We start from the raw sequence: 13,078 nt of genomic DNA on the forward strand, positions 1-13,078 counted from the left end.
TAGAGTTCAAAGAAGCCTCAGCAAAATTAGGGTGAGGCCCTAAGCAACTCAGTGAGACCTTGTCTCTAAATATAAAAAAAAAAAAAAAAAAAAGGACTGGGGATGTGGCTCAGTGGTTAAGTGTCTCTGGGTTCAACCCCCAGTAATGGGGGTAAAAAAAAGTTTCTTATGCCAGGCACAATGATACACACCTACTCAGAAGGCTGAGGTGAGAGAGGATCATGAGTTCCAGGTCAATATGGACAACTTAGCAAAACCGTCTCAAAATTTAAACTAAGGGCTGGGGACATAGCTCGTGATAAAGCATTTGCCCAGCTTTGAGGGAAACCCTGGGATAAATTTCAACTATTGCAAAAAAAAAAAAAAAAAAAAAGAAAAAGCTGGATGTGCCCCAGTACAAGGAAAAAGTTTCTTGCTTTTTTCCTTCAACTTCATAAGAATACTCAATTTTGAAAATATCAAAGAATAAAGTTGCCAGTACCCACAAAACACTGACTTATTAATAGTTTTAATTTCAATATTCTTACCACATGTCTTATGTAAAATGGCAAACATACAAGATGTGCGGTCTTTTACTTGTTACTCTGAGAATTTTCACCCATTCCTAGACTTCAGAAGCATAACTGATGATTGCACTATTGTCTGTCATACACTTAGAGCACAATACAACTAATTCCCTATTGTTATACAGTTAGGTAGCTTCTAACTTTTTGCAGCTTTAAAATATTATTATGTCAAATTCTCAAAATGAAATTAGCTGATAAAGTACTGTCATGAAAGCCTTTTATATATCTTCAAGTTGCTTTCTAGAACAGGTATATCAATTTATTTATATTCTAACAGCACTATAAAGAGAATGCTAGTTCACTACACTCTTGCTAATACCTGAAGTGAAAGGTCAAAATGTCTTCTGACCTGGAACAGTGGCACACACCTGTAATCCCAGTGGCTCAGGAGGCTGGGGCAGCAAGATTGCGAGTTCAAAGCCAGACTCAGTAGCTTGGTGAGGTCCTAATTAATTCAGTGAGACTCTGTCTCTAAATAAAATGTGAAAACAGGGCTAGGGATGTAGCTCAATGGTTGAGTGCCCCTGGGTTCAACCCCAGTATCAAAAAAAAAATAGCCTTCTGATTTTAAATCTGAATTTCTCATAACTAGCAATATATACTTTTTCAATCCATTGACCATTTGCATTTTGTGTAGAGTCTTCTTATATTCTTTGCTCCATTTTTTCCACTAGGAAACTTAATTGCACGGATTCTTTTTTTTTTTTTCAGCCCAAATTGAAAAAAAGAACCCTCATCAGCACATTTCATACATGCTAAGTTTACCAGTTTTAAGGGGAAAAAAAAAAGCAAAATAGAACTTGATAAACACATACACCTGAAATAGAAAAAAGTCAAAGACAAAGCTCAGTGGTACAGTACTTCCCTAGGTGCACAAGGTCCACAGTACTACCAAAAAAAGTGTTTCCTAAATCACCCTATGTTGTACTATTGCAATATGCAAATCTGAACAAGTCAATAATCTAATAACTAATCTAATAATAATCTAATGGCTAAAAGCAAAAACTTAGAATGGAAGGTGGGGATGGCTTTTTTTAAAGAGATATTTGCCCAGGCAGACCTGAACTCTTGGGCTCAACCCATTTTCATGCTTTAACCTCTCAAGTAGCTGGGACTATAGGAACCACTGAGCCTAAATGAAGCTGGAAGACTTTTCATTAAAAAAAAAAAAAAAGAAAAAGAAAATCATTAGGTTTATGCTCAGACTTAAGGGGATGGTAGTGATAGTTTATAAAATTAAGGAATCCAGCATGAACTTCAGAAACTACAAAGATTCCTAACCTCCCAAATATAGTTTTATCTTATTTATATTAAAAATATATATAATTAACAGAAACATGTATACCAAGGAACTACACCACACTGTTAATGACAGTTACTTTGGGGGAAATGGAGCTATTCACTTTGATCCTATGACAGTAGTTTCCAATCCTGCCAGTTCACAGGAATACTCAGATGAGCTCTTTAAGGGATTCCTATGCACAGGTCTTACCTCTAAGATTGTGACTTAACTATATAGAATTGCTGTTCTGAAGACATATCTGAGCAATTTTTAAAACTAAGTATTTACAAGAAATTTTTTCTATACAAGTAAATTCACTAGCTTATTTTATAGCAGAGTAAATCAAATCAAATAAAAGGAAATGTGAGTTCAACCAACCCATGGGATGAATGAGAGATATACCATCCTGTCCAAACCTAACCAACTACAACCTGGAAATTAAGCTAATAACATGAGATGACAGCATTGTAAACAGAATATACCATTACAGAAACACAGTCAGGGTAGGTTCACGCCTACTAACGACCCATAAAACAAAGAGTGACCAGAGTTTTAACCTAACAAACTAGACTTTTACCTACTCCTCCAGTGAGCAACAATTAACATCAAACATGGCATCAATGACAGCAATTAGAAAGTTAAGCTGAGTGGGTGACACATCTATAATCCTAGCAACTTAGGAGGCTGAGGCAGGAGGATCCCAAGTTTCAGTTAAGTCTGGGCAATTTAGCAAGATCCTGTCTCAAAAAATTAAAGGGCTCAGGGCAGCAGGAAGGTAATTCAATGGTAAAGCACCCTTAGGTTCTCTCCCCAGTACCACACACACACAAAAGCAGAAAGTAAAGCTTCAGGTCTCCTATTTTGCCTTACCTCCAACCAATGGAATTAGTTTTATGAAAAAATTTCAAATATGAATTGAAATTGGGGGTGTAGCTTGGTGAGAGCATTTGCCTAAGATGTATAAGGTCAATATCCAGTGCTGGAAAAAAAAAAAATTTTTTCCCATATAAATGAATTCAGAGTGTACAAATCTCCAGGCTAACTCTTTACCACTGAAAAATAACCTCAGCCACTTTCCTGCTTTGCTCTTCTTAACCCCATTCCACATCAACTCATAACAAATGAGGTTGTATAAGAATAGATATACAAAGAAAATAGGGGCTGAGGACATAAAACTGAGTAATAAGAGATTGGCACATGCAAGGCCTTGAGTTTAATTCCCCAACAAAGAAAGAAAACATATTGCCCAAACCTAATTATTCAAGGCTATTTTATATGATCCTCAATTTGACTGAAATTGCTTTCAAGAGGAGCACCTTTCTATAGGCACAGTGGCACACACCTGTAATTCCACAGACTTGGGAGGCTGAAACATAAGGATCCCAAGTTTGAGTCCAGCCTCAGCAATTTAATGAGATTCTCAGCATCTTAGCAAGACCTTGTCTCAAAATAAAAAATAAAAAGGGCTGAGGATATAGCTCAATAGTAAAGCACCCCTGGATTCAATTCTCAGTAACCCAAAACAAACAAGAGGCACCTTTCTGGGGATGTAGCCCAATTGTAGAGCACTTGCCTAGCAAGAGGGTTCAATCTCCAACAACACATACATACACACACACACACACACACACACACACACACGATGGGGGATCCTCCACAAGAAAGGCACCTCATGGATTCCAAATTTAGGTAAAGCCAAATTCTACACTGGAAGGGCTTAAGAAAATAAACTGGCATTCAGTAAAAGGGCCATTTTTATTTCTTCACTTATTACCACACTAGCAAGGAAACTATTTCATAACACTTACAGAAATGTTTTGAGGGACAGTGAACTGTTCATTTCTAAATCCGATTACAATGACTGATCACGTAAGAATTCATGATTTTAATGGCTAAAATCAACTCCCTCATCTTCTACTTACTTGAGAATATGAAGTCAGACCTCTCAAGTGAGACTCTGGCTCTTATCTCTCAATCCAGGCAATGAGTAGCTAAAGATTGAAGGAACTGTCCTGCCTGGGTCCCAAAGATAAAATTTAAGAGTGCTATTTGAGATATATTTTGCACACACTTGCCAGGATATACATATGTGTATAACCCAGGAGGTAGAATTCATCCTCTTTTCTCTAATAGAAGCAATGAGATGATCTACTTTAGATTTGGGGTTTAAAAATAAAAAGGTAAGTTCTTAGAAAAAACTCCTATGAAGTTTTCTTTTTGGTCATCTTTATTTTTACTTTTTCATTTTTGTTGTTATTTTTGTTTTATGAAGTTTTAAACCTCAGTATGATGGCTCTCAATCCTTGCTGCACAACAAAGTCACTTCCAGTTTTTAAATTATGAATGCCCAATCAGAATGAATTGCCAGGAAAAGGCCCCATGTTTATTTTTTAAGTGTCTTCAGGCTGGGAACAGTGGCCCACATCTGTAATCCCAAAAACTCAAGCAATAAAGGCACGAAGATCGATCACAATTTCAAGTTCAGCCTCAGCAACTTAGTAGGACCCTGTCTCTAAAAATAAAAAGGGATATGGATATAGCTCAGTACTAAGAGCCCCCTGGTTCAATCCTTATTAGCAAAAAAAAAAAAAAAAAAAAAAAAAAAAAAAAGGCCCTCAGGATAATCTGATGCACAGTCAGAGCTGAGAACAACTGCCAAGAGCAAATAATGTCAAGACACAATCCAGAATGGACAAGACCATTAGTTAAATGGCTCAGATCCAGTGTCTTGGTTATTCAACATTTCCCAAATGGAAAGTAACAGCAGTCTCTTCCCCCTTGAAGGATCATGAGTTTTTCAAAGTTAAAATTATTTGGCATCATCATTTCTAGCTTTAGTTCTAACAGGTGGCACAGCCTAGAGGTCAGAATACCAGCCAGGAAGTTTCTGCTGCTGATTCATGCTGTAATCACAAGCAAGTTGCTTACCCATGGTCCAGAGTGGTTGACAAGCACCTCCAGAGGGGCAACATATGGCCTTACTACAGAATCAACTGACAACAAATTGAATCCAGCTGTAATTAGTAATTCTGAATGAAAGGAAGAGAGAGGTGGTATCAGGAATGATGCATGTGCCAATAGTTTGCTTGACAAGTGAGTTTATTATATAAAGTATATTTATAAATGTCCCCTATGACTCCCTAATTTACTTAGACAAACCAACTCTGTTGCCTCTTAAGCCTTGGTTTTCTTGTCTGTAAAACAGGACTAACACGGGGCTGAGATTGTGGCTCAGTGGTAGACACTTCCCTAGCATGTGTGAGGCACTGGGTTCAATCCTCAGAACCACATAAAAATATTAAATAGTTATTTTAAAAAATAGGACTAATACTTCACCCTCCATCACTGAATAAGAAATTAAGAGAAAACTTGTATAAGATGCCTACTAAAGTGGCTACTGTTGCTTTGATTTGAAAGTCTAATAAATAAAAATCATTCCTGACAAGACTACCCACTAAACTTCCAACTTGTTAATTCACATAATAAACCAAGGACTCCAGCCAATAGATCCTCAAATTCTTATAACTTATCTAAGTGGTTTTACTGAAGGTTTAAAATCACAATTTTCAAAGTCAAAATTGCCAGGTCCATTTACAACTCAGAAGTATTCTTCAAGGCAGATTACCTAGTAACCTAGCTTCTGTTACCGGGATAACAGGAAGAATGTCAGGACAGTGCTTCATACCACCAACCTCAAAATAACTGCTTCATAATAACTGACCTTCCCTTAACCTCCATGACAGTGCCACAGGCCCAGGATGGGGCAAGAGTCTAGTTCCTGGACAGGATCCATTATTAGGCTATAAATTGCCTAGTCTCTTTCTTGTCTCTTTTTACTTTCTCTGTTCTATATGAACTCCTCCACCCCTAAACATCTCTCCCCTCTGAGATATATTCATGGGATACCCAATGTTGAAACGTTCTAAGAATAGCATATTAGCCCTACTGGAATAAAGCTATAGAAATACACTCAAGAAAAAGAATGTTCTGTAAATATCTGAAGCAATTAGCCAAAGCAAAGAAACAGTGTGCAATTCTGGCCGGAAAGAACAAGTAAATCCTGGTAGCCAAATTTACCCATTTCCTGTGTACAAATGAAGGACAAAAAAATCAGCCACAGAAACAAAGGCTCAAGCATATTAATCATGCAGCTAGGAAGCAAATGACCATTTATGTTTTACACAATTTAAAGTACAGAAACCAGAGTTTTTTTCTCATGAGCTGGGAGAGAGAAAAAGATTAAATATTTACACACTAAAAATTTTTCGTTCTTTTTACTTTTACAAAAGAAAGTCAAGCTATATCTTTTCATCTCACCCTTTCAGTTCTTCCTTTAATTCAAGACTCTGAAATTTGAAGAGGTCCTTTCAACAATTTCCAGCATGACAGACTCTATCAGGTGTTTACTCAGCTTTTGAAATACCTCAAACTTTTTCATGGAATTCTACAGAATCTGTGTCTACCCTTTAGTTAGTACAACCATCTCAAAGCCATTGTATCAGAAGTTCTAAATATCTGTTATAATAGCACTGGCATCAGTTGTAATTTTTTTCCCCAGTTTTGCTTTTTTATACAGGGTCTCCTCGTGTTGCCCACTATTGATTGCCCAGGCTGGCCTCCAACTTGCTATCCTGCCTCAGCCTCACAAGTATTGGAATTATAAGTGCCTGCTACCCTGCCCCAGCCAGCTACGATGTTCTTAAGGCAGGCAGCATTTTCTACCCTTCAGTTCAACTTTAAAAATCAGTCAATATGGACAATTTCCTAACCTTTTAACCCCTTCCTATACAAATGCAAGCCACAGATTATAGTTGGCAAAAACAACAACAACAACAACAAAAAAAAGTATGTATTCAGCTATAAGCAACATCTTTCAAGCCACAAAAGTAAGTGCTGACAAGGGCAAACATAGCCAAACTTTCTAACACATTTAAAAACTAATGCCACCTGAAGGCACACTTGTGTATTTCCTGTTTCCTGAAATCTAACAAAACATCCTTGACATTTTTACTTCCTCAGAAGTTTCCAATTAAGAAGGTGGACTAGTGGTGCTTGCCTATAATCTCAGTTGAGAGGCTAAGGCAGGAGGATGGCACATTTGAGGACTCTATGGACAATTTAGCAAGACCCTGTCTCAAAATAAAAAATAACGAGTTGGGCATGTAGTTCAATGGTTAAGTGCCCCTGGGTTCAAGTCCCAGCACAAAAATAAAGAGAACAAGGGTTTTAAGTTCATTTTATAGTATTTCACCATATAAAAAACAAATCACTCTAAAAAGTCAAAATGAACCAGGTATATGGGGTATACCTACAATCCAGTGACTTAGAAAGTGGAGGCAGAAGGATCCCAAATTCCAGGCCAGCCTTAGCACTTTAGCGAGACCTTATCTCAAAAGAAAATAGGGCTGGGGATGTATCTCAGAGGTAAAGCACCCCTGGATTCAATCCCCAGAACAAGAAAATAAAAAGTCAGAATGAACCAAACAATACTCATTCTATACAACTGTTTGAAATGTTAACACTTAGCTGGGCGCAGCGGTGCATGCCTATAATCCCGATTGCTCAGGAGGCTGAGGCAGGAGGATTTCAAGTTCAAAGTCAGCCTCAGCACCTCAGCAAGACCCAGTCTCAAAACAAAAAATTAAAAACAGGCTGGGGATGTGATTCAGTACTTTAGTACCACTGGGTTCAATACCTGGTACAAACAAACAAAAAGTTAACACTGATAATTTATTTGCTTTGGTCAAACTACAATAGAATTCATACTGTTAGGTAATGAGTTTCATTAAACATTCAAAAGGCACAGGAATAAAATGCCTTAAACACCTAAGTTTTTATTGTTGTTTTGTATGGATTATCACAAGCTTTCACCTACTGCTTACTAAGGAATAAACTTAAGACACTTATTGCAGCTGACTGAGGAATGTGTGGTAGTGGCTTAAAGAAGGGCCCTAGAAAAATGGAGAATTCAGGTAGTTGAAGAACAGAACCAAATTATATATTATACTTGAAAACAGAGTGCAAAAGAAAGGTTATTATCAACTACCTTGAGAAATATGCAGGTCACACTAAACCAATCCCAACAATGGCCAAGAAGACTTTCTATCTTTTATCTTTGGAGGGGTCATGATGAAGATCCATATGTACAACACCCCCAAGTTAGTCTACACACCAGTTCCTGATTGGCCTGAGAGTTCATGTCAGTCCCTGCTTAGCTGTTTAAAGCATTAGTTTATTATGGAGTTCATAAGCAATCTCTACAAGTCCTCAAGTACACCAGGTAAACAAGTTTGTCATAACCAGCTGGTAAACGTTGAACTCACCAGTAAGCCTTACAATTTAAGTAAGCTTTCCAATATTTTAAGTTAAGTAACTGGATCTCTACATTGAGGGATTCCAAATGTTTCCCTCTGCTAAATACCCCTACTCTCACCAAAAACACCTTCCTAGTATCATTAATATAATGGAAACACAAAAAGAAACAGATCAGTACACGGGCTTTGAAATAAGAAGGAGAAAAGTGGACTCCAGACTCGTCAACTCCTAACATTCTACCTTTTCTGCTTGTTCCTTCCTTAAATAGGAACAGTTCCACCTTGCCAGACAAGTTAATGACTGGAGTAGTGATAACAGATGTAATAGCCTAGCCAAGTACTGGGTGCTTGGGGAGCCGTCAATAAATGGCAGCTATTATCATATGGTCACAACTTAACATTAAGAAGCATGACTACTGAATTGTCATTACAATATCTTCCCTGTTAAAAGACAATACTACAGCCTAAAATACAAAAACACGTATAATGTTTTTGGTGCATAATAGGAGTCAGGTACTCTTCCAATCTCTTCACTATTTTTTTAAAGTTTATTTAATATTATATTAATTCCACCTTTACAGGTAAGGAAACTCAGACACTCAAGAACTGAACCTAAAAAATACTGAACCCAGAGTCTGCACTCTTCACTATTAACCATATTAAATAAAACGATTGAAATATGAGGACCATATCTGGGGTCGAATTATTAAATAGGAGACTTGAATGTGACAAGTCCTTGGGCCCCACCCTCTTGTTTAAACTTGAACACTCTCCAGTGCTAATTCAACATTAAAGGTAGAACAATCCTAGTGGTTTTAGAGCATGGACTGATGAGTCAGTCAAACCAGGTCTCAAGGCCTGTTCACAGCTGAGTGAACTTACCCTTACTCATCTGCAAAATGGGGAAAGAAATAGCACCTACTTTACCAGCTGTTTTGAGTTTTGATGCCAGAATCCACGTAAATCACGCTGGTGCTGATTAACTTAATTGTAAATAATGGGAGCCACAGAAATGGGGAGGAAGGAACTGGAGTAGCAAGGGTAGTTTGTCCCTAGGTGACCCAACAAGACAGCAATCGCCCCCCGCCCACTCCCGTGGGCCCGCTCTTACCGCTCTTGGGTTTAGACTCGCCGGCGGGCCCCGTCGAGGCGGAGCGGGGCGGCTGTTGTCCTTTGCTGCTGCCCGAAGAGGCGGAGGAGCTGTTGGAGCCGCTGTTCTTGTCCATGTCGGAGGCGGTGGCGGCGGCGCTGGGGGAGCTCTGCGGCATCAACGGGGGCCTCGGCGGCGACGGCGGTCGGAGCGGAGCGGGCGCGGCGGGGACCCAGGCTCATGGCGTTCAGGGCCGGCGGGGGTCGGCGGCGGCAGCGGTTCTCGGCCTTCATGGCGACATTTTTCCTTGTTTCCTTCCTTGGCTTCTCAAACTGGGTGGAGAAGCGGCAGGCGGGGCTGTTGAGCCCAGCGACGGCGGTGACCAAGGAGGAGGAGTAGGCCGGGGCTCGGGGGTCCGGGCCGGGCCTGGCGGGGCGGAGGCTTGCAGGGGCAGGGTAGGCGAGGGAGGGTGCGCGAGCCCCGCCGGCCGGCCGGACACGCTCTCCCGCCGCGGGGCAGGAGAGAGAGCTGGCTGTCTTGGTGTCGGGGACGAGTGTCTCCGACACAGCGACCGACACTCGCCTCTAGGCCGAGGCCGAGCTGCTCCGGGAATGGCGACGAGTCGCCAAACAGCATCTCGAAGAACCCGGATGGACTATTTATAGTGAAGAAGTAGGAGTGAAGCACTCTGGGAAATGTAGTTTTCATTTACATCCGGGTCCAATGATTCCCGCCCCCCCCCCCCCCCCCCCACACACACACACACCGCCCAGCCCAGCTAAAAGAGCATGGGATCGTGGAACTTGTAGTTACCGCCAGGTCCAGGCTGTCTTAGTTAGTACTCTGACAACCTATATAATAGTGACAGATGCTATCAACAACGCAGCCAAATATTGAAATACCTGTAGAATCCTTTATGGACTCATTTGATTTATGGTTCTTATTCTAGTATTAATATCAATAGACGTATGGCGTTTAACCTCTCAAGTTACTATTAATACTAGTGTTAATAATGACAGTACCTGCCGGACTTAGTAGCTCAACCCTGTGACCTCAGTGACTCGGGAGGTTGAGGCAGGAGGATCTCAAATTCAAGATCAGCCTCAACAACTTATCAAGACCGTGTCTCAAAATAAAAAACTGAAAGGGTCCCAGGGGTTCAATCCCACTACCACAAAATTAAAGAAACTTACTCTGTGCCAAGCACTCTGCTGAGCACAGAGAATGCCAAATACATTGAGACCTTTAATATTTCCATAGTATTCTAAATTATAAAGTTAAAAATACAATACAAGAACATGATAAGGGCTATAACACAGTTAACTACAAAATGCTGATTAGAGCAGACACAGTTCAGAAGTGGTGTCACAGGCTGGGGAGATAGGTCAGTCGGGAGAGTGCTAGCCTTGTAAGCATAAGGCCCTGGGTTCGATCCCCAGCACCAAAAAAAAAAAAAAAAAAAAAAAAAAAAAAAAAAAAAAAAAAAAAAAGTGGTGTCACATGAGTTGAACATAGAAAGATCAGTGCAATTTTATTTATTTATTTATTTTAGTGATAATGGGGATCAAACCAAGGCCTCATGCATGCTAGACAAGTGTGCTACCACTGAACCACACCTGAGGTGAATAAGTAGAATTTTAGCAGTCATTTCATGAATGACCAGACATAATAGCTTGCACCTGTAATCCCAGCTACTGGAGACACTGAGTCAGGAGGATGGCAAGTTCAAGGCCAGCCTGGGCAATTTAGCAAGACCCTGTCTCAAAGTAAAAAAACTGAAAAAGGGGTTGGGGATGTAAGTTATTGATTGAGTGCTTGCCTAGCAAGTGTGAATCTCTGGGTTCTAATCCCTAGTACTGCAAAATAATAATGAAGGAATTTCTAATTGTGCCCTTCTTGGCTCCTTATTAGTCATCACATGGTTTATAAGACATTAATAGGCATATAAATAACTTTCTTGGAATTAACAGTTTAAACTGGGGTGAATGAAAACAGAGAAAAGTATCTCCGTGTGTGTGCGCGCGCAGCGGGCGCGCGTGTTTTGAACTGGAGATTGAACCCAGGGGCAGTCTACCACTCAGCTACATTCCCAGCTCTTTTTATTTTTATTTTTATTTTTGAAACAGGTTCTCCCCAAATTGTTCAGGCTAACCTCAAACTTGCATTTCTCCTGTCTCAGCCTCCAGAGTTGGTGGGATTATAGGTGTGTGCCACTATGTCTGGCTGAGTTTCATATTTTTTAATTTCCATAAAATTACCTCCATCAATTCTTTTCCTGCTTCCCTTTTTACAGTTCCTATCCACACACACAAACAAATAATGCTGAAGTAAGAGAATAGCTTCACACTATCGGTCTGGAAACTTAATTTTATGTAGAGAAGGATTGGCCCCAAATCATGGGGTCTATTCTTTTATATAACTAGATGTGGAGAATATACCAATTCCTTGATGAACCTTTACTTCCTTTAAATTCTGAGTGCATGGATGAATCATTTCTTCCTTCTATCATTCATAAAAATAAAAGAGAAGGAAACCACAGAGTAGTAGGTGTCCATCTGTCAGGCTATATTAAACCAGGAAGAGTCTTTTCATTTCAAAATAGTTTCTTAGGATTCTTGGCACTTTCTCCTTGTAAAATATTTACAGAAAATATACATTTAAACAGGGAATTGAAGCAGAAACATACAGAATTCAAGTAAAACAACAACCTACGTTCTTTTTTGTACAAGATGGTCTACATTATCCTTTCCATAAAAAAAAAGACTGAAAATATGGGGTTTAAGTAAAACACCCAGGACATGCCAGTTGAAGCTACAAATTCAGATTGTATCAGCAGGAAACAAAATGTGCATAGTTTTTGGTTCTAGCTTTCTAAAATGATACCAAAGTTTTCATTCCCATTAGAACTTCCTAGGTTCATAAAATGCACAGGCCAAAGAACAGTCTTATTTTTCAATGTTTTTCCAGAATGGTGTGCAAGACAGGCAAGGTTGTGCAGGACCGTAATCCCAGCAACTTGAGAGGCTAAAGCAGGAGGATGGCAAATTGCAGGCCAATGTGGGCAATTTACCAATACTAGTCTCAAAAAATAAAAAGGGCTGGGGATGTATTTTGGTGGTACAGTGTCCCTGAGTTCCATCCACAGTACCAAAAAAAAAAAAAAAAAAAAGGTTTGTAAATTCCTTCCATCATATTTACCAGAGAAGTTTATTCAAATAAAGATTCCGTGCATGCCTAGCATGCCCAGCATGCCCAAGGCCCTGGATTCCATTCCCAACACACACACACACACACACACACACACACACACACACTTTCACTCTCATACTCTAGGGATACATACCAGATATACTGATTTAAAAATCTCTGGTAGTTGGGGTCCAGCAATCTGCATTTTAAAGTTCAAATGACCCAGGCAGGCCTGTAATCCAGCGACTCAGGAGGCAGAAGGATCGCAAGTTAACCAGATCCTGCCTCTAAATATAATATAAAAAGGCCTGTGGCTGAGTGTCCCTGGGTTCAATCCCCGGTACCAATAAAAAAAGCTCCAACGAGGTGATTCTTAGACCGAAGTTTGCAGGAATTGACCTTGTGATCTTGGTTTTTTAACTACACCATGCCTCTGTTTTCCCCTTTTGCACCAGAAAGGAAAAAAAAAAAAAAAAAATCACTAATTATCTTGCAAGTTGGTCCTGGTATACCGTTTGTCAGAATTGGGGCTGGGGTTGTGGCTCAGTGCTAAAGCGCTGAGTGAACTGAGCTCGATCCTCAGCACCACATAAAAATAAATAAAGGTATTATGTCCATCTGCAACTAAAAAAAAAAA

The 13,078-nt window shown here is 39.8% G+C and overlaps 1 protein-coding gene across 2 annotated transcripts in view; it reads right to left on the minus strand.

Moving 5' to 3' along the window:
- The window catches only part of Rnf10 (ring finger protein 10), a 37,617-nt gene extending 27,740 nt beyond the window's left edge, over positions 1–9,877 (minus strand). For both annotated transcript variants that reach the window (XM_047561535.1, XM_047561534.1), the window contains exon 1: positions 9,274–9,877. In XM_047561535.1, the coding sequence (XP_047417491.1) occupies positions 9,274–9,430 (157 nt within the window). In that variant the 5' untranslated portion in view covers positions 9,431–9,877. The remainder of the gene's footprint in view (positions 1–9,273) is intronic.
- Between the last annotated feature and the right edge of the window lie 3,201 nt (positions 9,878–13,078).

This window comes from Sciurus carolinensis, chromosome 8 (assembly GCF_902686445.1).
Source record: "Sciurus carolinensis chromosome 8, mSciCar1.2, whole genome shotgun sequence".
Lineage (NCBI taxonomy): Eukaryota > Metazoa > Chordata > Mammalia > Rodentia > Sciuridae > Sciurus > Sciurus carolinensis.